General features: G+C 58.8%; 3 protein-coding genes across 6 annotated transcripts; 2 read left to right on the top strand and 1 right to left on the bottom strand.

Annotated features, from left to right (window-relative positions):
- Window positions 1–3,969: 3,969 nt before the first annotated feature.
- On the top strand, window positions 3,970–6,061 carry CDK2AP2 (cyclin dependent kinase 2 associated protein 2). 2 transcript variants are annotated; one of them, XM_011227554.3, is made up of 4 exons: window positions 3,970–4,533; window positions 4,842–4,942; window positions 5,030–5,162; window positions 5,529–6,061. In XM_011227554.3, the coding sequence occupies exons 1-4, from the start codon at window positions 4,452–4,454 to the stop codon at window positions 5,594–5,596; spliced, it is 384 nt and encodes a 127-aa protein (XP_011225856.1). In that variant the 5' UTR covers window positions 3,970–4,451; the 3' UTR covers window positions 5,597–6,061. The 2 variants fall into 2 exon arrangements, with proteins under 2 accessions (XP_011225856.1, XP_011225857.1); XM_011227555.3 differs by lacking the exon at window positions 3,970–4,533 and adding an exon at window positions 4,534–4,675.
- A 1,132-nt stretch (window positions 6,062–7,193) lies between these two features.
- On the top strand, window positions 7,194–20,312 carry PITPNM1 (phosphatidylinositol transfer protein membrane associated 1). 2 transcript variants are annotated; one of them, XM_034645126.1, is made up of 24 exons: window positions 7,194–7,396; window positions 8,334–8,452; window positions 9,892–10,106; window positions 10,193–10,314; window positions 10,507–10,731; window positions 12,217–12,543; window positions 12,621–12,716; window positions 12,802–12,906; window positions 13,605–13,666; window positions 13,757–14,007; window positions 14,277–14,466; window positions 14,567–14,674; window positions 14,919–15,076; window positions 15,162–15,367; window positions 15,836–16,006; window positions 16,635–16,799; window positions 17,037–17,185; window positions 17,296–17,406; window positions 17,773–17,889; window positions 18,066–18,214; window positions 18,304–18,453; window positions 18,533–18,716; window positions 19,019–19,147; window positions 19,800–20,312. In XM_034645126.1, the coding sequence occupies exons 2-24, from the start codon at window positions 8,375–8,377 to the stop codon at window positions 20,061–20,063; spliced, it is 3,732 nt and encodes a 1,243-aa protein (XP_034501017.1). In that variant the 5' UTR covers window positions 7,194–7,396; window positions 8,334–8,374; the 3' UTR covers window positions 20,064–20,312. The 2 variants fall into 2 exon arrangements, with proteins under 2 accessions (XP_034501017.1, XP_002921329.1); XM_002921283.4 differs by having other exon boundaries at window positions 12,799–12,906.
- Window positions 20,313–20,926: 614 nt separating this feature from the next.
- AIP (aryl hydrocarbon receptor interacting protein) lies at window positions 20,927–26,272 on the bottom strand. Of its 2 annotated transcripts, none has more exons than XM_002921282.4 (6): window positions 26,039–26,267; window positions 23,766–23,945; window positions 22,380–22,568; window positions 21,763–21,939; window positions 21,534–21,675; window positions 20,927–21,255 (listed from the first exon to the last, which is right to left on the bottom strand). In XM_002921282.4, the coding sequence occupies exons 1-6, from the start codon at window positions 26,135–26,137 to the stop codon at window positions 21,050–21,052; spliced, it is 993 nt and encodes a 330-aa protein (XP_002921328.1). In that variant the 5' UTR covers window positions 26,138–26,267; the 3' UTR covers window positions 20,927–21,049. The 2 variants fall into 2 exon arrangements, with proteins under 2 accessions (XP_002921328.1, XP_011225855.1); XM_011227553.3 differs by having other exon boundaries at window positions 21,183–21,255; window positions 21,542–21,675; window positions 26,039–26,272.
- Between the last annotated feature and the right edge of the window lie 1,020 nt (window positions 26,273–27,292).

The following is a 27,292-nucleotide window of genomic DNA, read 5'->3' as shown; positions in this document are numbered from 1 at the left end:
GTAATGTGTGTGTAATGTGTGTGTAATGTGTGTATGTGTGTGTAATGTGTGTATGTGTGTGTAGTGTGTGTGTAATGTGTGTATGTGTGTGTAATGTATGTGTATGTGTATGTGTGTGTAATGTATGTGTATGTGTGTAATGTATGTGTGTGTGATGTGTGTGTGTAATGTGTGTATGTGTGTGTAATGTGTGTGTGTGTAATGTGTGTGTGTGTAATGTGTGTGTGTAGTGTGTGTGTGTATGTGTGTGTAAAGATATTTATTGTAAGGAATTGGCTCAGGTGATTATGGGTACTGAGTACTCTGAAGATTTGCAATCAGCGAGTTGGACACCCAGGAGAACTGGGGGTTCTGTTCCAGTCTGAGCCCGACAGCCTGAGAACCAGGAAAGCTGATGGTGTAAGTTCTAGTCTGAGGGCAGAGGGCTGATGTCCTAGCTCAACAGTGGGGCAGGTGAAGTTCCCTCCTACTCAGCCTTTTGGTTCCGTTCGGGTCTTCAACCGATTGGATAAGGCCCACCCACCACGGAAGGGCCATCTTTACTCTGTCTGCCAATCCAGCGGATGATGATTGCACCCGGAGACACCCTCACGCACACACCCAAAATCATGTTTGACTAAATACCTGGCACTTGGGACCCAGGCAAGCTGACACTTAAAATTAACCATCACACACTATCAATACCTCACATTAGAATGGTACCTTTGTCACAATTAACGAACTAACACTGACACACTGTTACTAACTCAAGTCCACATTCTCTGCAGATTTCATCATCTGTTCCCTGATTGTCCTTTTGCTGTTCCAGAATAGCATCCAGGACCCCACATTACATTAGGCATCCTGTCTCCTCACATTCCTCTTGGTTGTGATACTTTCTCAGACTTCCCTTGTTTTCTTATGATCTTGGCAGTTTTAAGGATGACGGGTGTTTTACAGAACGTCCCTAAACTGGGATTTGTCTGATGTTTCTCTCATTAGTCTGGCATTATGGGTTGGCAGGAGGAAGGCCACAGAGGTCAAGCGCCCTTCTCATCCCATCGTATCAAGGGTGTGTGCTATCAACATGACGTCACTACTGATGCCGACCTTGATCACCTGGCTTGAGATAGTGTTTGTCAGGTTTCTGCACTATAAAATGACTTTTCTTCTTTCTCCCGTTATGTACTACACTCTCTGGAAGAAAGTCACTATGTACAGCCCACAGTGAAGGGGTGAGGAGTTATAATCCACCTTATTAAGGGCAAAGTATCTACATAAACTACTTGGAATTCTTCTATATAGATTTGTCTCTCCTCCCCCTTTATTCAAGTGTGTGTGTGTGTGTGTGTGTGTGTGTAACAGTATGGGCTCATAGATATTTATTTTGTACAAGGTATAATCCAATACTTTTTTTTGTTTGTTTTCTTCATATCACTCCAGCTTTGGCCACTGGGAGCCCTTTCAGCTGGCTCCTGTGTCCCTTTGGCATATACCCATCATGGTGGCACTTGGGTTGTGGGGTGTGGTGGATTTGGGGTTTGTTTTTTGTTTTTTTAGCATTTTCTCACGTCGTGCCACTATAAGATGTTCCAAGATTATCTTGTGTATTTCCTGCCGCAGTCTTAAAATTAGCCATTTCTCCAAGGAACTCTGGTTCATTTCATTGGAGAATGCCATTAGAAACCAAGATCTGGGTGCTAGGTTGCTCCTAGGCCCTCTCAGCAGATAGAGGAAATATGTACGTAATCTGTGTATATACAATGTTTAAGTATTTCCGTATGTAACTGACTGTATCTATACTGAGCTAAACAAGGGTTCATACTGATGTCTCCAATTCCAATCCATTATCACACGGATCATGCTAGCCTCTTCCCCTTGCTTACCTGTCACTTCTTGATCCAACAGTGAGAATGCCTCCATCCTAATTGACTGAATTTTCAATTCCGGTGTACGTGTGCAGTGGTTTCAGAACTGTTAACCCATTCCGCCACAGGAAACCACTTCATCGACTAGAGTGCATGCTTACTTGCAGTTCCTTTGCGTTCATTGCTACAGACTCCACTCGTTTCCAGATTAGCACCTTACTCCCCCACCCCCTCAGTGAGGCTGTCTCATTCATTTACGACACAGCTGGATTCTTTTGCCATGTTCTGCATTCCATCCTGGGATCCCCTCGCCCCCTCAATGATTTTTTTTTTAATTCTGCATACACCAAAATTTACTCTTTATGACAAATGCTTAATATCTTGCATTTACCATTACAGTATCATACAAAATAGTTCCACTGCCTTAAAAAAAAAAAAATCCCCAGGGCGCCTGGGTAGTGCAGTCGTTAAGCGTCTGCGTCTGCCTTCCGCTCAGGGCGTGATCCTGGCGTTCCAAGATCGAGTCCCACATCAGGCTCCTCCGCTGGGAGCCTGCTTCTTCCTCTCCCACTCCCCTGCTTTTTTCCCTCTCTTGCTGGCTGTCTCTCTGTCACATAAATAAATAAAATCTTAAAAAAAAAAAATCCCGTTACACCCATTTAATTCTACCCTTCACCACCCCTGGCAACCAGTAATTTGTTTACCTTATGTATACGTCTGTCTTTCCCGGAATGTCATACAATTGGAATCATACAGCATGTGGCTTTTTCAGACTAGCTTCTTTCACTTAGCAAAATGCCTCTCTGTGTCTTTTCAAGGCTAGATAGGTGATTTCCTTCCATTGCTGAATAAATAGTCCATTTTATGGATATATCACAGTTTATTTGTCCATTCACCAACTGAATGCCACCTCCTCTGGGAAGACTCCTGAGATGTCACCAAGCAGGCTCCTTCCTCTAAGTTCCAATGCATCCTGTACCAGTCTCCACACTGTCAGTGTGTCTTTGCTTTCCGGCCTTTCTCTCCTTGAGACTAGGAGCTCCTTGAGGACAGAAGCCAAGGCCAGTTTATTTCCATATCATCAGTGTCAGCACAAGGCCTGGGATGGAGGCTGGAGTCAGAAAATGCCTGTTACGGACGCCTGGGTGGTTCAGTCAGTTAAGCGTCTGCCTTCGGCTCAGGTCATGATCCCAGGACCCACATCATCCGGCTTCCTGCTCAACGGGGAGTCTGCTTCTCCCTCTCCCTCTGCTCCTCCCTCCTGCCTATGATCTCGCTCTGTCTCCCTCAAATAAATAAAATAAAATCTTTAAAAAAAGGAAGGAAGGAAGGAATAAAATGTTTGTTGGATGAATTAATGAATGAATGTCCTGGATGAGGAAAATCTACACACCTGGGCAGAGAAGTTTTGAGAAGTAGCCTGGGAGAAAGGGTTAGTGTTTGGAGGAGAGTCGAAGATCTAGGGTTGTGAGGAATCAGATTTGAGGGGAGGGGTCTGGATGGAGAAATGGATAGAAAAGAGGACAATGAAACAAGCTCCTTATGAATATTCATTTAACCACACAACAACCCTGTAAGATAGTTACTATTAACGTCCACATCTTAAAGATGGGGAAACCCAAGCTTATTGAGGTGAGAAACTTGCCCAAGGGGAAATCGCTGGTGGGGGTGGTGTGAGATTCGAACCATCAGCCTAACTCCAGTCCGTGCTCTCACCCAAGATCAGTCTGGTACCGGCCCGGCGAGCGGCGAGTATTCAACGCAGGTGAACTTTTTTCGCTGTTGTCAGTATGCAGCACAGGAGCGGAGTCTTGGGGGACAGGTTGAGGGGTCTTTGAGGTCGCCTTCGGACCTAACACCAGCCTGGACCGGAGGTGAAGAGGTGCGGCTGTGGCGTTGGTAAAGGACCCGTTGCCATAGGAACAAACAAGGGCTTTACGAGAGCGCATGCGCAGACCGCGGAATGGGTGTTGAACCGGCGAAAGGTGACGTAAAAGCGCACGGGGTGAGACGCAGGGCTCCGAACGTCAAAGCCCTGCGTCCTCCGGCACTCAGAGCTGTGCAAAGGCGCGCTCGGTGGTGGCGGCGGCAGCGACAGCAGGCCTAGTTGGACCGACACCAGGGGGTGCGAGGCTGACGGCAAACCAGCGCGAGTGAAGCGCGAGGGCGGCGCCGGCACCGGGAAGACCCCTCCGCGCGAACCACGGCCGACCAGACCCGGGTCCCGGCTTCCGAGGCCCCGCCTCCTGGGCCTTGGGACTAATCGGATTGAGAGCGCGCCGGCCCGGACCGCGAACTCGCCAATTGCGTAGGGCGTCAGCTACCGCCCAATCCAGAGCAGACAGGTGCGAGGTCCGAAAGGCGGAGACCAATCAGCAGCGGTTGCGGCCTGTTGGGGTCGGTCTCGACCAATGAGGAGGCCCGAGTGACATCCTCGCGCACCAATCGGGAGTGAGAGAGCATTCGTGCCTGCCCGCCCTTCCGGCCTGAGCTCTATTTACCAGGGGCGTGCGGCCGGTTTACCAATCAGAGCGCGGCTGAGCGGCCAAGCAGCCAACCCCGGAGGAGCGGCCGGCCGGCGTCCGCCGCACCCAAGAGTTGGGGATGTCCTACAAACCCATCGCCCCCGCCCCCAGCAGCACCCCCGGCTCCAGCACCCCTGGGCCCGGCACCCCAGTACCTACAGGTGAGGATCCAGCTCTACCCCTGCTCGCCTGTCCGGGTGGTCGAGGTCTCGAAGAGAAGACGGCCTGAGTTCTGCAACACTGGGCCTGCCGCCTACCCTCGCTGAGCCTCAGTTTGCTGGCCTGTGAAGTGGGCGTGGTCACGTAAGGGCTAGTTGGTGGAGCGCAGGGGGTGGGGTTTGTCCCAGAAGTTGAGCGCCTGGAGTGAAGCATCCCTTTGGAGGGAATCGGGAGAATCCGGTCGGGGGTTTGGAACCCTGGGAGGAGGCGTCCCGGCCCCGCGCTGACCTCTTACTCGCGCATGTTGCAGCCGGAAGTGTCCCATCGCCATCGGGCTCGGTGCCGGGAGCCGCTGCCCCTTTCAGACCCCTGTTTAACGACTTTGGACCGCCCTCCATGGGCTATGTGCAGGTGAGTGGGGACGACGGATTGCCTATGGATGGGGGCTGGAGGTCCCCTCAGGGCCTGAGCTCATTGCCCTGTCCTCTTTTGACATAGGCGATGAAGCCACCCGGAGCCCAGGGCTCCCAGAGCACCTACACGGACCTGCTGTCGGTCATAGAGGAGATGGGCAAAGAGATCCGGCCTACCTATGCTGGCAGCAAGAGCGCCATGGAGCGCCTGAAGAGAGGTAAGTGAGGCCTCCACCCTCCCTGTGCAGGAGACTAACACTGGACAATCCTTCCTTAGGAAAGGAAGGACATCTGGAGGCCCCTTGAGCCAAGCCTAGACAAGGGCCAGTGTCACTGTCCAGAGAGTTGTTTCGAGTTGAACTGAAATTGAGCCAGTTTTCGGGGAAGGACCAGGGCATTTGTCTTTCAACAGGGCAAATTTGAGGATTAGCCAAACCGCTAATCTCATTAGACCCCTCATTAGATTATAGTCCTGGTCCCTTTCATTGAAAGGAAAGGGGGTGGGGAGGGAGGGGTCTTCCTCTGGAGGGTGGAGGCGGGGCTGTGGAGGGTCGTTGTATGTTACTTGCCCATCCCCACCTCAGGCATCATCCATGCCCGGGCCCTAGTCAGAGAGTGCCTGGCAGAGACAGAGCGGAACGCCCGCACGTAACAGGACGCAACTCCGCCACCGGGTCTGGACCTTTCCTGGCCACTGCAGAGCACCTGCTTCTCCCTGGCCTTCACCCCGAGTTGCACTTCCCAACCTGGGCTTCCTGTCCTGTGTCCCTTGGTGGGTGCCCTCCAGGAACCAGGGGGCGGCTCTCACTCCAGTCGACAGCACTGACTGGGACTCTTTCAAGAGTTAGCAGCGAGGTCACTGTGAGTCCCACCCATGACCTGCCAACAGTGTTGATCCAACTGGAGCTTGCTCCTTTCTGCGGCCCCCACCACTCAGCACTTACCCAGGACTTTTCACCACTTTTCCCAGACTCCTCCCCTAGCAGGGCCTCCGAAGGCCTGTCACCTCCCTGCCTTGTCTCCTGGGCCATAGCGACTCTTTTTTCAGTGTCTTTTGCTAAATATGCCATTTTTGTATAAATAAAAGATAATTTGGAGTTGTTCTCTCACCTCTTAATCTTTCTGAGTGTGGTACTTCTGCTAAGCCAGGAAAAAATTGGGAAGGGGGAGACTCGGGGAGGGAAAAGGGGGTGGTGCAGTGGTGGGAGAGAGGGCCACTGAGGCTGGCCCTGCCTGGCCCCTGCTGTCCATTGACTTGGGTGGGAACCCTGCCCTTCTCCAGCCCTCAGCCTTCCCGGTTTTAAGTAGTGGAGAGGGTTGAGCTCCAGTAGCTGAGAGCCCTACCCTCCTGCATGTGGTGCCACCAGGGGGCAGCGCAAGGCCTTAGCAGCCTCCAGAGCTGGAGGGCGCTGTGGCCAGGGTGGGTTGGCAGTCATGCCTGGAGGGATGGAAAACTCAGTTCATGTAAGCCAGGCCCCACATGCCTTAATGCCCTAACATCTTAAACTCTAAAACACCCCCGGGAGGCTCTGAATACATCCTGACTCCTCAGAGGAGAAGGGGGAAACTGCTGCTTCCTTTTCCCCAGCACCTGGGAAGCAGAGCCAAGGGTAGAGGACTGGCTTCCAACAGGGGTGTGACCCAGCTCGGTGCTGCCATCCACTGTCCCAGTACCTTCTGGTTGGCTGGGTGTGATCCCATGAGCCCAGCCCTCAGGTGTCTCAGCCTTTGCCCAGGGTCTGGCTGGCCAGACTTGTGGACCCGGAAGGCATCAGTGGGGAAAGCCATGGGGCCCCATTGAGGGGCTAGACCAAGGATTCCGAGTGACTTCAGCCCTCTGCCTGAATGTGTAGCTGAATGACCCTAGAGGCCTGGGGCACTGGAACCCCAGCCCCTCAGAAGAGGCCTTAGACCAGCGGCTTCTCTCCAGACTTTGCGGACTGAGGCATTTCCCCCTACCCTAGGTCACAGGTTCTAGGGCTGGGGAGAATGGGGATGGAGTCCTGCCATATTTCCATGGCACCCAGGAGGGCTGGGCCAGGGTGGAGATAGGAACCATAAGTGCTTAGGGGATCCCAAAGTGCATAGAGGGAGTAAAAGCGCCAGCCTTTGGAGAACTGCCTCTTCCCCAGCTGCCTTGGGGAAGGCAGGCAGGGGCCGCCCTCCTCCGCCGCGGGCGGGGCTACCGGGACCCCGCCGGAATGGGGAGGGCCAGCCGGGCCCAGGAAAGGGGCGGGGCGGCCGCAGTGACGCGGCGGGCTGCGGGGAGGGCCGGCAGGGGCGCCGGCGGGCGGACCCGGAGGAAGGTCGGGGCCATGGGCCCGCGCTGCGCCTCCAGAGGGTCCGGCCACTGCTGGAACCCGAGGCTGGGGCTGGGGGCGCTCTGGGCTCCGACCCACGGCCCGTCCGCCCCCGCCCGTACTGGGTGAGGGGTGCCCGCCCTAAACTAGAGGTGAGCCGGGACGTTGGCGGGCAGGCCAAGAGCACGGCGGGGGACGGGGACGCCGGGGAGCAGAGGGAAGTGGGGACAATGGGGCCTCTCGCTTGTTCGCTGGGTGCGAAGTGAGGAGGTGGGAGGGGTGCCTGCAGCGGAACCGGGGCGCAGGTGGGCGGAGCGGGTCTCCCGGGGTGGGGACCCGTGGGATACCCAGTAGAGCCACTCTTGCTTCAGCCCAAAGAGGGGTCAACCCCAGGAAGGATGATGGGGTGGCTGCACAGACGAGTGCCGGGGGTCCAGGAAGGATGCTGAGGAGGGGGAGTCGAGGACAGGGCTGAGGGCCAGAACAGGGAAGGCAGGTCTGGGGGCCGGAGAGGTTAGTTATGTGGTCCTGGAAGGTAGGTTCGGGTGCGGGGGGTGGGGAACAGTGACAGACGCTCAGAGGAGAGGCGCACGGAACTGCTCTGTGGAGAGACACCCCGGGGACAAGGTTCTAAGTGGATGTCTGGGAGTGGGGGACAGGTTATCCTACCGAGTAGGGGAAACGGGGTGCAGGGGGCGGGCCCCGAGGGGCTGGTTGTGGAAGGCGGACCAGGAGGGAGGGGACCGGGGCTCCTGGGGGCGGGTCCCCGAGGGATTTTGAGGCGGCTTAGGACACGGCACCGGCTGGAGAGGCGAAGGTGGCCCGTTAGCCCTCCGGCCCGAGCTCGCCGCTCCGGGGGGCCCGCGTCAGCGCGCGGTTGCCATGGCGACAGGCGGGCGGGGGACGGGGGCTGCGCGGAAAAGAGGTCAGCGCTCAGCCTCGCTGCGGCTCGAGGCCCTCGGCGGCGCTGGCGGCAGCGCTGGGCTCGCCTCTGCCTCCCCGGTGGCGGGCCCAGGCATGGGGTCCGGCGGCCCGAGCCCTCCGGCCGGCGCGCAGGACTCGGGGNTGCCGCGCCGTGCCCTGCGCCAGGCGGAGCGGAGGCCGCGCGCGGCCGGCCGAGCACCTTCAGGATGCTCATCAAGGAGTACCACATTCTGCTGCCCATGAGCCTGGATGAGTACCAGGTGGCCCAGCTCTACATGATCCAGGTGAGGGCGGTGGGACGCAGAAGACCAAGGGGCCACACTTCGCGATGGGGTAAGGGCAGGAGCGCGCAGGCCGCAACTGGGACAAGGAGCTGGGCCCAGCTCAACCCCCATCAGCCTGGCTCTGGGGCTTGGAAGGACTCAGAGCCTAGGGGAGGGCAGAGAAGTCCCCCTTCCAATGCGGGGTGGGGGGGTGGCTATGGGAAAAGGGGAAGAAGGGGCTGGTGGTGCCTCCCCATCCCCCAGGTTCTTGGCCCCTGGTTGACGCCCAGCCCACTTCTGATCTCCTTTAATCCTCCTTAGAATTGTAACCCCTTGCAGGAGGGAAAGGAGTGCATGAGGAGGCAAGAGTGAGAGGCAGGGAGCCAGGAGGGGTGCTAGCTGGTAGAGAAGACTAGAAGGAGGTCCCCAGAGGGTGCACGATCCTGACAACCCCAGGTGGTCAGGGAGATGGGAATGAGGACCAGACCCCAAAACTGTGACAGAGAGGGACAGCAGAGACCCAAGAGGGTAAGGTGGGGTCCAAGCTTGGGAAGAATGCAGCAAGGCCGCCTCTCAGGGAGGGAAAACTGTTCAGAGCCTCAGGGAGGCCTGTGTTCCCCATGAGGGTTAAAGTCTGAAGAGACAAGGGGGCCAGGATCTGTCCTCAGGGGCTTGAGCGGGTCAAGTTCAGGCTCCAGAGCTACAAAAAGGCAGGATCTGAGCGCTCTCAAGCTACAAGGGGTGGGGCAGGAGCTGGTATTGGGGTCCCAGAGAGGGAGGGGACTGGGGTCAAGTTCTCAGAGAGGTTTTACTGTCCTCGATTCTTCCAGCCCACCCTTCCAGGCCTTCTTGCTGCCCCTGGAGCACACGAGGCACATTCCCATCTCAGGAGCTTGCGTTGGCATCCCCTCTGCCTTGAATAGTTCCCCCCAGCCCACATCTGCACTCCACTTCTCCCCTCCCCCACTTGAAGTCATATTTACACTGTGGTCATGTTTTCTTCTCAATGAGGCTTTCCCTGACCATCCTGTCATAATCGTAATCCCGGCCCATATCCCTGACCCTAGCCTACGCTTTCTTCCCATAACACTTACCACTTCTAACATACCGTGTCATTTGCTTCTGTTAAGTCCCTCCCTCCACTGGAACTGAAGTCCCACAGGGCAGGCAGGGGTCTTTGTTTTGTTCATCATCAGGAGGCCCAATTAATATAATCCCAATATGCCTGAAACAGAGTGGACAATAAGTACGTGAATGAGTGCTGGGTTGCAAGCCCTATGGAGGGCTGAACAGCAGCTGTGTTCCCAATCCCAGGGAGCTGCAGGGGACCAGGGTCGGGTTTCAGGGAGGTGGAAAGGCTGGGGCTAGGGCTCCAGCACTGTGCAGGGGGCCAGGCTGAGCTGGGGACCCCAGGAGCTCAGCTGGAGCTGAGCTGCCTTTCTGCTCTACCCGGGGTGCAGAAAAAGAGTCGGGAGGAGTCGAGCGGTGAGGGCAGTGGTGTGGAGATCCTGGCCAACCGGCCCTACACGGATGGACCCGGCGGCAGCGGGCAGTACACACACAAGGTGTACCACGTGGGCTCCCACATCCCAGGCTGGTTCCGGGCACTGCTGCCCAAGGCTGCCCTGCAGGTGGAAGAGGAATCCTGGAATGCCTATCCCTACACCCGAACACGGTGAGTGGTTGGGGGCGGGCCTGGGGCGACAAGGAGAACAGCCCTGGAGGGCACAGTAATGATCCTCACCCCTGCCCTGTGTCCAGGTACACCTGCCCCTTTGTGGAGAAATTCTCCATTGAAATAGAGACGTATTACCTGCCTGATGGGGGGCAGCAGCCAAATGTCTTCAACCTGAGTGGAGCTGAGAGGAGACAGCGCATCCTGGGTGAGGTCCGGGGCCAGTGAGGGGACCCCAGAGCCTTAGGCCACCTGCCACCTCAGTGGGCAGCCTCTGACAAGTCACAGGCTCTCCTGGCTCTTCCTGGCGGTGGGAGGCTGCCCTCCCAGTCCCAAGGCAGAGAAGGGGTGGCGGGGGGGGGCACCTGGTGTGGCTCAGTGCCGCTGGAACCCCCCTCAGACACCATCGACATCGTGCGGGATGCAGTGGCCCCAGGAGAATACAAAGCGGAAGAGGACCCCCGGCTGTACCGCTCAGCCAAGACTGGCCGAGGACCACTGGCTGATGACTGGGCGCGCACAGCGGCCCAAACAGGGCCCCTCATGTGTGCCTATAAGCTGTGCAAGGTCGAGTTCCGCTACTGGGGCATGCAGGCCAAGATCGAGCAGTTCATCCATGATGTCGGTGAGCACCCAGCCATAGGAGGTGCCCTAGAGCCGGCAGGCACCAGGCCCCCCCGTGTTTGAGCCAGGGATGCTCCCAGGCTACTGGAAACGCAGAAGCATAAAGCCTTCATTTCCATGTGATATGGCCTTGAGGCAGGGGGGAGCAGCACAGCCCAGATGGGGGTCGGGGCGCCTCGTCTTGAGGCATAGATAAGAATCAGGATGGTAAGAAGTGGGGGAGATGATCTCTGAGGTCCAGGCGGGCTCTGACATTCAGAGATGCTGCTTTTCATCCATTAAGCTTCCAGGATTCTCCAACCTTCTGTGGGTCAAGGGAGACTTAGAAACTCTCAAAAGGGTCAGCAGCCCTAACCGGCAACACACTAGGAAGTAAAGCCTAAGGCTGGGACTCTGCCATCATTCTGCTGGGGTCCCTCCCACTCCCAGCTCCCAGGGCCCCGTGCTCTGGCCCCGGTTTCCAGGAGTCCTGTTTCTAACCCCACAGTGCCTGCAGCTGAGCCCTGCCCCATCCCCCAGCTCTGAGGGTGGGCAGCCTGCTGGTGGAAGAACAATCCTCAGATGGGGGGTGTGCAGGGGCCTGGGCACCATGGGACCTCCAGTGAGCCGCTTCCCATCTCTGCACCCTAGTTCTCCCTTCTATGAACGAGCAGATGCTGGGCCAGGTATTAAGAGCTAATCCTGACTGAGCATTTACAACATGTAAGGTGCTTCGCTAATCACTTTTCCTGCAAGGTTTCCTTTAACACCCATGACACCGCTGCACGGTAAGAACCGCTATTCCCACTTTACAGACCAAATGAGGAAATTTAGCTTAGAGAGTAACGTAGGCTCCTTGCTCCTTGTCTTGATTTGTAAAAATACCAGAAAGCACGAATAAGAAAATGAAATCACCCACATATAATTGCTGGTGAGATTCTGATATATTTCCTTCCAGGAGTTTATAATTATAATCCAACCATTATTAGTTTATTTCCTAGATATTGAAGTTTCTAACTTTATTCCTCTGCTTCTGATGACAATATCCCAGAATGGGTATCATCTTTCGCTACAAACTTCATTAAGTGCCAACACTTCCATTAACTATTAACACCTTCATTAACTATCAACAGTTTCATTAACTGTTAATGCCTAATTGTTAACTCCTCTGAAGAAGTCAGCAGGAAGCTAGTGAGAAAGATAGCAAGAAGCCACGGTCCCAGCTTCCCAGGGTGTCAGTGTTGGGTTTGTGCCCATAGTTGGGGTGTCCAGAGGGATAAAAGAGGCAGGGACGGAGGGAGGGAGATGGAGCAGGAAGACAAATGCCCCAGTTTCTGTTCCCATCTCCCGGATGGCACTCGCCCTGCCCTACTTTATGGCTCCGGGTGGCTGGTGTGGCCAGGGGAGCCATCACCCAGTGTAGAGGGCTGGGCCTGTGCCTGCCCCGTGGCAGTGGCAGGGAAACTCAGACTGGGGGGGCATGGTTCTGATGCCTGGGCACCTGCAGGTCTGCGTCGGGTGATGCTACGGGCCCACCGCCAGGCTTGGTGCTGGCAGGATGAATGGACAGAGCTGAGCATGGCTGACATCCGGGCGCTGGAGGAAGAGACTGCCCGCATGTTGGCACAGCGCATGGCCAAGTGCAACACAGGCAGTGAGGGGCTGGAGGCCCAGGCCCCCGGGAAGCCTAGTGTTGAGGCCCGGGCCGCGGCCAGCCACGCTGGCACCCCCGATGGGCCTGAGGCCCCCTCTGGCCCTGACGCCTCGCCTGATGCCAGTTTCGGCAAGCAGTGGTCCTCGTCCTCCCGTTCCTCCTACTCATCCCAGCACGGAGGTGAGGCTGGGGCACAGGGGCGGGAGGGAGCCCCCCTCAGGCTGGATGCCCGGGCTGAGGGGGATGTGGCCCTGCAGGGGGTGTGTCTCCGCAGAGCTTGTCTGAATGGCGCATGCAGAACATCGCCCGAGACTCTGAGAACAGCTCTGAGGAGGAGTTCTTTGATGCCCACGGTCAGCACCACAGCCCTGCTGGGGGTGGGGGTGTCCCACAGCAGCTCCCACGGCCCCATGACACAGCCCCTCGTCCTTTCAGAAGGCTTCTCGGACAGTGACGAGGTCTTCCCCAAGGAGATGACCAAGTGGAACTCCAATGATTTCATTGACGCCTTTGCCTCCCCCATGGAGGCCGAGGGGACGCCAGGTAAAGACTGCCAGCCACTAGCGCCCTGTGTGCTGCAGGTGCTCAGACACCCACTCAGTCCTAAGCTTAATGGAGTCCTAAATCGAATGTCCATCCAGAAAGGGTGCTCATTAAACACGCAGATGAGTAGTGAGTGGGTGAGGGGAGGACAGATGGCTGGTTAGAGTGTTTTCCAAGTTCAGACATAGCCCAAAACACGAAGGAATTAATTTGGAAGTCCAGGGAGGCTTCACATGGGAGGTGACGTCTAAGCAGGATTTTGAAGGACTGGACTAGCTCTGTCCAACAGAACTTTCTGCGATGATGGAAAGGTTCTAGCTACTGGCCACGTGTGGTTTCCAAGCACTCGAAATGTGGCCAGTGTGAGTGAGGAGCTGAATTTTGTACTGTATTGGGTTTTAATTTATTTCAGTTTAAATAGGCACATGTGGCTAGTGGTTACACATTGGACAGGGCAGGATCAGAAGGAATTTTCCAGGCAAACAGGCATTGTGGGGAGAGACGTCCCTAACAGCAGCGGGACCAGCATGTGCGAAGGCTCAGAAATGTAAAATGACCCATAAAAGCCTGATGAGGAAGGACAGAGAAGGTGGGGAGTCCCTCAGGCAGACAGCAGAGCAGGGGTATCTGAAATACCAGCTGAGGGGAACCCCACAGGCCCCTCAGCCTCCTTCACTGGCTTCCCCCTGTCCTATTAGACCCTGGAACCGAGGCCACCAAAGACATTGGGGATGGGGCCCGAGCACCCAGGGACTCAGAGGTGAGTATGGTCAGTACCCCACACCTGCAGTTCTGCCCCCACCAGGCAGGCTACCGCTCTGACACCCTGGCACCCCACTGTTTTCCACAGGGCCCAGACGGAGCTGGGGAGCTGGGGCCCGAGGCCTGCACAGTCCACGCCCTCTTCCTCATCCTGCACAGCGGCAACATCCTGGACTCGGGCCCCGGAGATGCCAACTCCAAGCAGGCGGACGTGCAGACCCTGAGCCTGGCCTTTGAGGCTGTCACACGAATCCACTTCCCCGAGGCCTTGGGCCACGTGGCACTGCGTCTGGTGCCCTGCCCGCCCATCTGCGCTGCTGCCTATGCCCTTGTCTCCAAGTACTGGTCAGGGGTGGGAGGGAGGGGGTCTTCAGTTGCGGATAGCTTGGGGCTCCAGGGACCAAAGAGACCCCATGAGGAAAGGGGGAGGAGGCCAGGGAGCCAGGCACCTGGGCCAGTCACCCACCCAGCTGGACCCCAGTTTCGATCAAGGGCTCCATCACAAAGGCCCCACGGTGCTAGGACTTGCCAACAGGCCAGGGGGACTTGGAGGGGGCAGCAGAGGGGCTGGAGGCCCTCCCACCCACCGGCCACACCTCCTCCTACAGCCTGAGCCCCTACAGTCATGACGGTGACAGCCTGTCGCGCTCCCAGGACCACATTCCACTGGCTGCCCTGCCGCTGCTGGCCACCTCGTCCTCCCGGTACCAAGGCGCTGTGGCCACTGTCATTGCCCGCACCAACCAGGCCTACGCTGCCTTCCTGCGCTCATCTGAGGGTGCTGGCTTCTGCGGGCAGGTCAGGGGTTAGGGATGTCCCAGAGAAGCTGGCCGCTAGAGCCTCCCTTCTGCCTGCCTCTGCCGCAGCCCCTCCTGATGGCTCCGCTCTCCCCACCCAGGTGGTGCTGATTGGAGACGGCGTCGGCGGCATCCTGGGCTTCGATGCACTCTGTCACAGCGCCAGCGCGGGCACGGGGAGCCGGGGCAGCAGCCGCCGAGGGAGCATGGTCAGTGTGGCCGAACCCTGCGTCCTGAGGAGGGGGGTGTCTCTCCAGCTCTAGGTCTCTGTGCCCTACAATACTTCTCTTCAGGCAGCTCCCCTGCTGCCTCGTGCTGTCCCCTCTTGGACTCTGCCCAGAGTTCTTTCCTTGAGTCCCTCCCCAACCCCCAAGCCTCTTTCCCCGCTTCCAAATAAGTAGAAATCGAATCGTCTCCAATCCTAAGGATATTTTTGTCCCCTATTTTGTCTAGAACAATGAGCTGCTCTCCCCAGAGGTCGGCCCAGTGCGAGACCCCCTGGCAGATGGGGTGGAGGGGTTGGGCCGGGCCAGCCCAGAACCCTCAGTCCTGCCTGCCCAGCGCACCCCCAGCGACATGATCAGTCCTGAGTCCGAGGGTGCTCAGAACAGGTGACATTTCTGCCCCGTAACCCACGCCCTGGGCTTGTGTTGGGCTGTGGAGGCAGCAGCACTGAGCACCCCTCTCCCCCCACAGCCTGCAGGCAGCCCCCCCAACCACCTCCTCCGGGGAGCCCAGGCGGGCAAGCACAGCCTCCTGCCCACCTGCTGCCGCTTCTGAGGCTCCCGATGGCCCCACCAGCACTGCCCGCCTTGACTTCAAGGTCTCCGGCTTCTTCCTCTTTGGCTCCCCGCTGGGCCTGGTGCTGGCTTTGCGCAAAACCGTGATGCCCGCCTTGGAAGGTGAGCCCTCAGGGTGGGGTGGGAGCCACCCCTTTTCCTTCATCTGCTCCTCCCTAGCTCTTTTGTCCCCCACGAGATGCTGGCATTATTGCCATGCCCCACTGTACAAACTAAGATGCTGGCTAGAGAAGGGGAACCTGAGGCCCAGAAAGAAGGGACTTGCCAAGATCAAGTTTCCCAAAGTGCACCAGGAGGAACTCAAGGCCATACGTGCCACTCCGCTTGAGAAGGGGTCTGACAGGCAGAGGAAATACTTCATCCTGAATCACATCAGCGGATGAAGGGTCTGATCTCTTCTTAGCTGAGACACCTGTCTCACTTTCCCGGGACCCTGGTGACCTCCCGGGGAGTGCAGTTTGGGAAGTGCTGGCTCAGGGTCACACAGCCTGTCAGGCGCTGCTTCCGACACCCCCCACCTCCCAGCATGCCCAGCCAAACCTCCTCCTTCCTTTATCTTCTGGGTTCCAGTGGCCCAAATGCGCCCAGCCTGTGAGCAGATTTACAACCTCTTCCACGCGGCCGACCCCTGCGCCTCCCGCCTTGAGCCCTTGCTGGCCCCCAAGTTCCAAGCTATCGCCCCACTGGCCGTGCCCCGCTACCAGAAGTTCCCCCTGGGAGACGGCTCATCCCTGCTGTTGGGTATGCCCCCAACCAAGATAAAGGGGAGAAGGAGGAGGGCAGCAACCAGGACGGATGGGAATGGGCTTCCCTCACCCAAGAAGATGTGAGCTGGTTCCTACATCATTGATGACCTCTCATGTCACCAATCCCAAGACCACGGAACCCTACCCTGGCCCTTTGTGAGGATCCCCAAGGCCCTCTGATGGCTGGGCTAGAGAGAGGAGCCAGTGGCACTGGGGTGCTAATGTCTGGGAAGAGCCACTATGTGGGGGACTGCTGTAACTGTGTGGAGGGGTGCACGGCATATGCACTTGTGTTCATGTATCAGTATGGGGCATGTACCCGTATGCATGTAAGTGGGTACCCATTTGGCCTCATGAGACAAGTGGGCCTGTGTTGGAGCGGTGGTAGCAGGCATTCTGGCAGGAACAGCGGGCTGTCAGCGTGAGCTAAGAGGAGAGAATGCCCCCTACCCTTCATCTGCACACTTCATGTGGGGCACTTCGGCCTCAGTCAAGACCTGACCAGGGAGGGCTGGCAGGGGAGATAGGAGGTGCAGGGGCCAAGCTGTCTCGGAGGCCCCAGGTGAGAAGACAGGAGGGCAGCCTGGCTCAGACTGCCGCTCAGGTTGCCCCACCTCCCCCAGCTGACACTCTGCAGACACACTCAGGCCTCTTTCTGGAAGAGCTGGAGATGTTGGTGCCCTCAACACCCACCTCTGCCAGCGGTGCCTTCTGGAAGGGCGGTGAGTTAGGCACCGATCCACCGGCCCAGCCAGCTGCCCCCAGCACCACCAGTGAGGTGGTTAAGAGTAAGTCAACCAGCCACCCGACCTGGGGAGGGGACACTTATTCTACCTCCCAAAGTGCAGCTGAAACACCCTTCCCCCCAGCATTTGCTCTGGGACGAGAGGGCCCCAGCACCCAACCTTGAATTTGGCAAAGAGCAGGCCTGGCAGAAAGGAGGGAGGAAAGAGCACCCAGGGGCCAGACACGTGGGCACGAGGTGGGAGGCCACCCCTGACTCACTGCCCAACGTGGCCGTGCAGTCCTGGAGCGCTGGTGGGGGACCAAGCGGATTGACTACTCACTCTACTGCCCCGAGGCACTCACCGCCTTCCCCACCGTCACGCTGCCCCACCTCTTCCACGCCAGCTACTGGGAATCGGCTGATGTGGTGGCCTTCATCCTGCGCCAGGTGGGCTCGGGGATACGTCTGGGAGATGAGAACCGGACAAGGGATGGGGAGTCGCGGGCCAGGGGAGGCGCGGCCCCAGGTTCCTCGTTCACGTGGCCTCACGTGCACAGGTGATCGAGAAGGAGCAGCCACAGCTGACGGAGTGCGAGGAGCCGTCCATCTACAGCCCGGCCTTCCCCAGAGAGAAGTGGCAGCGCAAACGCACGCAAGTCAAGATCCGGGTATGTGCCTTATCCCTCGCGCCCTCAGGAGCGAGACCCTGGCCTCTTTCCCCACCATCCCTGCCCGGAACTACTTCTCCGCGACCTCCCAGGCGCTGCCCCCGCCCCCGCCCCGNCCTCCCCTTCCACGGCTAATTCGGACGTCGGATCCTCGCTCTCCGCACCGAGCCTCACCCTCTGAATCCCTCCTGTCATGGCTCCATGCCCTAGGAGCCACAGTTTACACGCACCTCCGACCTCAGGTCGGGTCAGCAAAGCGCCCACCGCTTGGGCCTCGCCCCTGTCTGGGCACGGGTCCCCCACAACAGCCCCTCCCGCATCCCTGTCCCCGCCGGGCTGCGGGCTCACGCCGTTTCCTCCCGCCAGAACGTCACTTCCAACCACCGAGCAAGCGACACGGTTGTGTGCGAGGGCCGCCCCCAGGTGCTGAACGGGCGCTTCATGTACGGGCCCCTGGATGTGGTCACGCTCACTGGAGAGAAGGTCAGGACGCGGCGGCCTTGGCCCCGGGTACACCCGCCCCCCTCGAGCTGACCTCGCGCCAATGGGAACTCAATCCCTCCACCCCCAACGACAGACCGCCCAGACCCTCCTCCACTCAGGGTCCGGGGGTGCGCGGGTCTCCGCCCCATGGGCCTCTCGCCCGCTCTCCCCAACAGGTGGACGTCTACATCATGACGCAGCCGCTGTCGGGCAAGTGGATCCACTTCGGCACTGAGGTCACCAACAGCTCCGGCCGCCTCACCTTCCCGGTGCCCCTCGAGCGCGCGCTGGGCATCGGCGTCTACCCGGTGCGCATGGTGGTCAGGTGAGCGCCGGGCAGGCCGGGCTTCCGCGGGCCGGGGCTCTGCCGGGCCTCGCTCGCCCCGTGCCACTCACGCCGTCCATGGGTCGCAGGGGCGACCACACGTACGCCGAGTGCTGCCTGACTGTGGTGGCCCGCGGCACCGAGGCCGTGGTCTTCAGCATCGACGGCTCCTTCACCGCCAGCGTCTCCATCATGGGCAGCGACCCGAAGGTGCGCGCCGGCGCCGTGGACGTGGTCAGGTAGGAGCGGCGCCTCCCCGCTCGCCTCAGTGACCGGCCCCACCCCCGGCGATGGAGCTGACCGCAGTCCACTCCGCAGGCACTGGCAGGACGCCGGCTACCTGATCGTGTACGTAACGGGCCGGCCGGATATGCAGAAGCACCGCGTGGTGGCCTGGCTGTCGCAGCACAACTTTCCTCACGGCGTCGTCTCCTTCTGCGATGGCCTCACCCACGACCCACTGCGCCAGAAAGCGATGTTTCTGCAGAGCCTGGTCCAGGAGGTGCGGCTGGAGAGAGGGAGCCCGCTCCTGGGGCTGTAGGACCCGCGGAGGCCCACGTGGTCCCACCCCCACTGGCAGGAGAGGCCCCCATGGCCCTGCCCCCTAGTGGCCCGAGAGGCCCCTAGTCCTCCCAACCAACTCCAGCTCCAGACCTGGTGACTGGACGTTGTCGCCTCGCCTCCATCCGACGAGCCCCGCCCCCGAAACCCTCTGACCTGGGATGCCCAGCAGACCCACCCCGGTCTCTTGGAACTACCCAACCCTCGCCCCCTAGGATGGCTGACTGGCCTCTCCTGCCACAGGTAGAACTGAACATCGTGGCCGGCTATGGGTCCCCCAAAGACGTGGCCGTATATGCGGCACTGGGCCTGCCTCCCAGCCAGACCTACATCGTGGGCCGTGCGGTGCGGAAGCTGCAAGCTCAGTGCCAGGTGAGGGCAGAGTGAAGGCGGGGATTGGGAGGTGGCCAGAGAGCCCGAGCCTGGGTCTGAGGCCATGAGGACCACCTGTGTTCAGAAGCACCGCAGGGGATGCCTATAAAAAGGCCAGCTGGCCTTGGGGGACTGGGCTTCTCCTAGGATAGGGTCCTGAACAGTTTGGAGCTGCTGGGCAGGCTGGGATTGGTAACAGAGGAGGGAGCGTGCTCGAGACGCTGAGTGCGCATTCCGCTCTGGCCTGGCCCTGGGCACGGAAGGTCCGTGCTTTCTGAGCCCCGACTTCCTGTCTGTAGAACAGAAATGATGAACTGGCACCAGGCTCCACAGCTCTCGTGAACATCCCATAACATGCACAGGGCTGGGAACAAAGCAAGTGCTTACGGGATGTTAGTTCCTGTTCTTTCCCGCCAAAGCCCTCAGGAAACTGAAGCCCAGAGAGGCGCAGAGCAAGGAGTAAAGCCAGGGTGCTCTGGCTCCCAATCTGGGGTTCCTCTCTGCTGAGAGAAGGCTCCGGGTCAGGCTGTGCCAGGCCTGAAACGCTGCCAGCACTGCCCAGGAGCCTGGGGCAGGGGGGAGGTCGACAGGTGAGGGCTGCACGTGGGCCTGAGACCGGGCATGCCCTCATCCCTGCCCATTCCGCCCACAGTTCCTGTCAGATGGCTACGTGGCCCACCTGGGCCAGCTGGAGGCAGGCGCCCACCCTCATGCCCCCGCGGGACCCTCCAGGGCTGCCCTGGCCAAGAGCAGCTACAGCGGGGCCACCCCCGTGGACTTCCTCCGCAAGCAGGGCCAGCTGCTTCGCTCCAGGGGCCCCAGTCAGGTGGAGCGCGAGGGCCCAGGGACACCGCCCACCACCCTGGCCCGAGGCAAGGCCCGGAGCATCAGCCTCAAGTTGGACAGCGAAGAGTGAGGCCCACCCTGTGGCTGGCCCTGAGTTATTTATTCATGTACGCGAGGGGCCCAAGTGGCACATGTGGGCGGCTGGGGGGCCAGAGGTCTGGCCCCCCAACCCTACACCCTGCATCTTTGTCTGCCCCTCAGTGTTGCTTCCCTTTCATGTCAGGGGCACCTAGCCTCGGTGGGGGGAGGAGGGAGCAGCAAGGGCCCAGAGGCTTTTCCAGTGTGTGTAAATCCATGAAAATAAACCACCTGTAACCCACCTGACTGCCCACCTGCCTGGCATCACAGGGCTACCGAGCCCAGTTTCCAGTGTGATGGGGACACTGAAGGGCAGAGGGGACCAGGATGCACCCTGGGTCATAGCATGACTTAGAGGCAAGGCCAGGATGGGGGCCCGGGCCTCGGAGGTTCTCATGGAGGGCTCTGTCCTCCCTTCTACCCGAGGCCTCCTCCTGAAGAGTCAGCCCACCCCACTCCGCCCTCCCCACCTGCGTCAGCCCTGCAGTTTGCAGGGGCTTCTGACTGAAACCTGCCTCCCGAAGCTGGGGCCAGAAGACCACAGGACCAGAGGCTGGAGGGGAGAGCTACACAGGGGGCGGGGGGTGCATCTCACTCAGGCCCTCCTGGCTGTGCCTTTGTCTCCCCCTGAAGACTGAAGGCCCCCAGGCGCCTCAGCCCTGGCAGCAAAAACACTTCCTTTGTGACAGACATCCTCCTCATCTCTGTTGGGGACACTGAGGCGCAGAGAGGTCTTGGAGCTGGTAAATGGGAAGCTGGGATTAGAACCCCAATCCTTGCCTCCCCAAACCACCCTAGTACAAGGAAATTCGAGGTGATAACCCTGGCTCCTCCAATGGATCAGCTCGGCAGGCGCAGGGAGAGATAAATACGGCCTTTATATACAGAGAAGCATGACGTCGCGGGGGCAGGGGTGCCTGCGGCAGCAGCAGTGGGCTAGGCAGGGCGGGCAGGGCCGGCGGGGCGGGCAGGGCCCTATCAATGGGAGAAGATGCCCCGGAAGCGAGCCTTGTCCTCTTCGTCCTTCTGCCGGATCCGTGCCTCCAGGGCCCGCAGCTCCCGGCTCACGATGGGCGCCAGGGCGGGGTCCAGCTCCAGCACCTTGGCAAAGTCAGCCTGGGCCTCCTGGGCATTCCACACGGCCGCGTGCGCCTTGCCCCGCTTGAAGTAGGCCTTGACGTTGTCTGCAGGGGTACCGGCGGACGGCAGGGAGGCAAAGGCGTGGGGGGGGACAAGTCAGCTGCCTGGCCTGACTACTGGCACTGCGGCGCCCTCCTGGGTCAGAGCCCTCCCACCCCGGGGATGCCAACCACACCCCGAACCCCATCACCCTTCATACGTCACCGGCACCACGGAGCCCACGGCCCCGGCTGCAGGGAGGACATCTGTTCGGGCTCGTGTCGGGGTCAGGACGGGGCTGCCGTCAGAGGCTGGGCGGCGCAGCCCCGCGCCCGGTACTCACCGTCATACTTGTTGAGGATGGAGGAGCAGTGGTCCAGCACCTCGTAGTACTCCCGGGCCACCAGCTTGCACTGACAATAGTTGAGCAGCAGCGGGGTGATCTGCTGGTCCAGCTGGATCCAGTCCGGGGAGCCGGGCTGCTCCTGGGGGCACGGGGGAGAGGGCAGAAGATGCTGAGAGCCGGCTCCCTTGGCTCCCCCTCACCCCTGCACCACCGCTCTGGGCTGCACCTTCATCTGCAGGTTCTTGAGGCAGGCGATGGCGTCGTAGTACTTGGCGGCGGCCTCCTTCACGTGGCCCTCGCGGTACAGCCTGTTGCCCTCCTGGTGGATGACCGGCACCGCCTTCGCCTTCTCCTCGTCCGTCATCGCCCAGGGGTCCTGCTGGTACGTGCCGGGGTTCTCCACCTGCCAGAGCGTGGGCCGCGCCACGTGCCAGTCAGCTGCCTGGCCTGACTACTGGCACTGCGGCGCCCTCCTGGGTCAGAGCCCTCCCACCCCGGGGATGCCAACCACACCCCGAACCCCATGCCACCCTCTGCACGTGGGCCCCAGGAGCAGGACCACTTGTTTGCTCACTGGCCATTCAACAAACATTCAAGTAGGACCTCCTACCGGCCAGCGCGACGCCGGCTTCCAGGAACAGCGCAGCGAGCGAGACGGTGAGAAGCCCCCCCTCGGAGAGCTGTGGAGGCAGAGGGACCCCAGGGGGGAGACCCATGGGGACTGCCAGGGTCCCGCCAGGCGTTCTTGTACCTGCCCTGTCCCGACCCCCACAACAGTCCACCCCCCGAGCCCACAGCCCCGGGCAGGCAGGCAAGACCAGGTCCCACCGAGAAGCCCCTCACCTTAAGCATCTCAATGTCAAAGATGAGAGGCTGGGGGTTCTGCTGCAGGGCGTCCAGGTCGGTGTGGCCCAGGGAACTGTGCTCGTGCATCTGGGCGATGCCACAGCAGTGCCGCTGGCCCTCCAGAGGGTCCTTGCCAGCTGCGATGTTGCGCAAACTCTTGGCCACCAGCGGGTACAGGACCACATGCTGCAGAAAGGCGAGTGGGCACCAGGGGCTCTGTCAGCGTCGGCTGCCTGGTCACGAGGCCCGAGAGGCCCAGCCCCCGGCCCCATCAGCAGCTGAGAAAGGACACGGAAGCCCAGAGAGGGGCAGCAACCGGCGCCGGCCCCACCCCGTTAAAAGGCAGGAGGGATCCCAGCCTTCTGTTCTGGCGAAGTCCCCGGCTCCTGCCACACTCTCTGGCCACCAGACCACACACCCCACCCACGCCCGACACAAACACACTCTGTCAACCCATCTCCCCCGCCCTTACAAGCTCGCTGGGATTCTTGCCTCTTCCTCCTCCTCCCAGAGGTGCAGCCCACAAGCAGGGCTTCCCACAATTACTGGGGTCCCTCCCTCCACACTGTGCTGAGCATCTCTTCCTTCTCTCCCACCCCAGCCCCGCCCCATTCAGGGCCTATCTCAGGTCTGGGCCCAAGGTAGCAACTCCAAGCCCTTGGCAGAGACCTCCAGACATAGAGGACCTAGCCTTTGACCTTTCACTAGGAACAGCTGCTGAGATGGTAGGAACCGGGCTACCCCCACCCCAGTCCAACCAGCTCTGCTCACTGCCACTACTGTCTATATGGGGGCAGATTGCTGGAGTGACGTCTATGCAGCCAGCAGACATGTCCTAAGTCTTGGTGCTGGGCATTTTGAGCTAAAGGTAAATAGTCCAGTCCCCGCTCTACAATAGCTGAGACCCAGGGAGAGGACCAGATCCTGGCCATGCAGGGCATGAAGCGTGAAAGGATCCGGAGGAGGGTTTCCAGCCAACCACCAGCAGTTAGGGAGGGCTTCCTGGAGATAGTGACCCCAGGAATTCACTTTGAAGTATGAGGGAGGATCTTGGCCAAGAAGGGGATGGAAAGGAAAGGCAGGGAGGTGAATGGGAGGGGAAGACTGGCAGGAGTCAGACTCTGCAGGGCTGTGTGAGTCTGAGAGCGACTAGGGGCCAGAAAGGATTAAAGACGCAGTTGTGCAAGTCATTTGCATTCAAGAACTGGTCCCCTGGCTGCCATCTGGCTAATGAAGAGAAGGCAGAAGAGGCCAGGACCCCAGTGTCCTGTTGGTGTGGCGCCCTGGAGGGAGTTGGTGGTGGCCTAGCTGGGGCACAGGCCCTGGGATGGAGAACAGGGAACGGCCGGACAGACACTACAGGCCGTGTGGGATGCCAGGTACCTTGACATCGCAGCAGAACTGGGCAATCTCCCCCTCACGCATGGTGCACACGATGGTCTCCCACACGGGCAGCTTGAACTTCTTGCCAATAATGAGCTCCATAGGCTTGCCACGCATCCGGCTGTCATCCAGCACAGCACCCTCCTTGTCGCTGTGCAGAGTCCGGTAGTGGAACGTGGCCTGCGGGCCACATATGGGATAAGGCAAGGGCAAAAACCCTCACCAAGCCCCCATGGACAAGCCCAGCTCCCAGCCTGCAGATAGCACAGGGCACAGGACTCGGCCAAGGTCACCACCTGACCTCTACCCCACCACCCAGAGGAGGAAACTAAGTCACAGAGAGGGAAGTAAGGGGCCCAAGTCACACGGTTAGGGGATGGACAGGCTGGGATGGGATCCCAAGCACTCTGGCGCCAAATGTTCTTTCAACAAATATTTACTGAGCACGTATTATGTGCCTGAGCTCTGTGCTAGACACAGCAGTAAACAAAGACAAAGTCTCTGCGCCCATGGAGTTCACAGGGACCTTCTGGTGGAAGGAGATGAGGATGAAACAAAACAGTGTATTGTGTACAGTGGCGCAAAGGGCTACGGATCAGAAAACAAAATGTAGCAGAGTAAGACAGGGTGAATTCACACAGGGGAGGCAGGCACTCTCTGAGGAGGCCACATTCAAGCAGAGACCTGAAGAGAGCACGAGAGAAAGCACGCCAGGACAGATGCTGGGGTAGGAAACTGGTGTGACCCTTCTAGGCCAAGAGAACAGCAGGGGGATCGCGGGGTGTGTTCAAGAAGCATCAAGGCCAGTGTGGCAGCAGCTGAGTGAACGACGGGGGGGGTGCACTTGTGGGAGAGGTCCAGGCATGGAGGGTTTTTTAGGGATGAGCCTGGGGGAGATCATCTGCGGGTAAGTGCAGAGAGAAGAGATCTGAAGACTGAACCCTTGGCAGGATATAGGTAGAGAAGCCCACACTCTTGTCCACCACACCAGACCGTACCCCTGAACTCCATTTCCGAATCAGTGAAGTGGAGACACCCCCCGTACCCGTCTCACACTGTGGGAATGAAAGGAAATAAACCTGTGTGGTATTTAGCACAGGGCTCACTGTGACCACTGAGTCTGTGCTGGGAACTGTTATTTGGTATTACCTGTCCCTGGGTTTTGGTGCCACTGTTCACATATCATCACTATCCTTACAATGTCTCTCCTTCTGGCGTCTGTTCCATCCAAGATCTCCCTTGCCAAGGCCTTCTTCAAGGCCATCAACCACCGCAGCCCACGGGGACACCCACCCACACCCACACCTCTTCTCTTCAGTCTGGAAGGATCCCTCCTCATATAACTGATCACCGGAAGGATGCAGCTTCCCTCTGCTCTCAGGACACTCACACTGGGCCAGCCTAGGATCTTTACCTGCCCAACCCGGGCCCGCTGCTCAAGGACAATGTGTTTATTCACAGACGCTCTTACTTTCGGTGTTCAGTCTAGGCCAGGATCTTTGGTCGTTTGTTCAATATGCATGTTCTGTGTGACGCTCGGCGGGGCCCAGGGGCTGCCCCTGGAAAGCTCCTGACTCTACAGACAAGAGGCAACTGGGAAAGGCACTCCAGGAGGAGGGAACTGCATGAGCAGAATCGGGGAAGCCTGGAGACATAGGTTGTTTGGGGAGGGAGCCTGAAATGGCCTGGATATACAAAGGAGAAAGGTAGTAGGCTCTTTAATTTCCCAGCCCTTATCTTTCCTGAGCAACATCACCTAGAGCGGTCCAAAACTCTGCAGAAGAGTTCCAGTCTGGCAGACCTGACCTCCGGACATATTCAATGGGTTTGCACGCTCCAGGGCCTCCCTTTTCCCATCTAAACAATGCGAGCTGGTCTAAGGGTTTTCAGAAGGCCCTCCTATCTATAAAAGAACTTGAACCTTGCAACCCAGAGGCCCCGGGCCTCCTCCCCAGTCCCGGGGCACCTCCCAGTTCCCAGGTCTCCTGCTCCGGGTCTCCTCCACTGAAGCCAAACCCCCTCAACCTTCTTATGATGACTGACGGCCTCCCCGACCAATGCGGCCACACCGCCAAGCCACGGGGCGAGGCAGACGTATCTAAATTCACCCCCTACTTAAATTCAGACCAACCAGCCTCGAGCTCTCGGCATGTGAGCAGTAGGGTCACCGGCCGCTGCTATCTGGGCATGCGCAACCTCTCGCCTAAGGCCTCCTCCCGCCTCGCATGCGCACCGCGCCGCAGAAGGGTTGAGGGGAGGGGGTACGCACTAACCTTGGTTCCATCCTGAAAGTCAGGGAGCTCTCCTCGGCCCTCCTGTATCACACGCTTTTGTATCCCGTCCTCCCGGAGTCTTGCGATGATATCCGCCATCCTTCTTCCCCGCTGCTCTCTTTCGGTAACTTCCGGACTCCTTCGGCAGCTTCCGGACCTGCTTCGGCAACTTCTAGAGCTTCGGCAACTTCCGAGATGGCGCCATTTTGGCTGAGGGCAGACGCCAAAAAGGGACTAAACGTAGAGACGGACTGTGATTGGTTCTCTGAGCAGCGGCCGAGAACGCGGGTCTGACCAGCGAGGCCCCGGGGCGTGTCAGAGAGGCGGGGCCAGGGTCTGCCGGGCGGGACCGGGCGGGACGGGGCGGGACGGGGCGGGACGGGGCGGGGCGTCCGTAGCGAACATGTCCTTGAATGGATTTGGACTGGCCGTCCCACGTGGTTGTGTGCCCCCACCCAACCCGTTTAAAGTTGTAGTACTGTAACAGCATGACAGGGCTCGGAGAATGCGGGGGACCCCATCCGTAACGCCGCGCCCTAAAGCTACTATTATTGTGTATCCCTTTCTGGCCTTTAATTTTCTTTTCGCACCATAGTGACTTTTGTGTCCTGGGTTTTTCTCTTAAAAAAAATAAATAAATAAAGCCCAGATAAGAGAAAAAAACAGGAGTAAGAGGGAGGAGAAGGAGGATTTCAGTATTCCTGTATGTACAGTAAGAGACTGAGAGCCCTTCGTGGGGTCAGGAGTGAGTGATTCGTCCCCTGAATCCAGCGTAAGGCACACAGTAGGTGCATAAATATTAGGAAACACATGACTGATAGAAGTGAGGTACTTCGAGGACTAAAACAAGGTTTTTCTTGGCCTCTGGAAACTAGCTGTGAGCAATAGCGGTGGGAACCTGCACCCAACGTAAAGGATTCCATACTCCAGTAAGGGGAGTGTCTTGAGGCCTGGGCCATGTCTTCATCCTCCCCACCTAACCGGGAGGGTTACGGTTCCTCCCCTCTGACCCAGGTGCTAAGGGCTTCAGACATTCTCACTGCGTCACTGCCCACAAGAAGTCCCCTGAGAGAGGTGGGACCTCAGAGGTGAAAGGGAAATGTGCTTTGTTAGGTTGGTTTTTGCTTTTGCTTTATACCAACACAGGAAGTTTTAGGGCCAAATTTTGAAGCAGTTTTGAAGCCTGTCTTATACAAATTGTTCCAGAAAATGGAGAAAGAGGAAAAGCTGACCAATATATTTTATGAGGCTAGT

The sequence above is a fragment of the Ailuropoda melanoleuca genome, chromosome 16, assembly GCF_002007445.2.
Source record: "Ailuropoda melanoleuca isolate Jingjing chromosome 16, ASM200744v2, whole genome shotgun sequence".
Classification (NCBI taxonomy): Eukaryota; Metazoa; Chordata; class Mammalia; order Carnivora; family Ursidae; genus Ailuropoda; species Ailuropoda melanoleuca.
The sequence above is the reverse complement of the archived record's forward strand: the minus strand, read 5'-3'. Positions and strand labels throughout refer to the sequence as shown.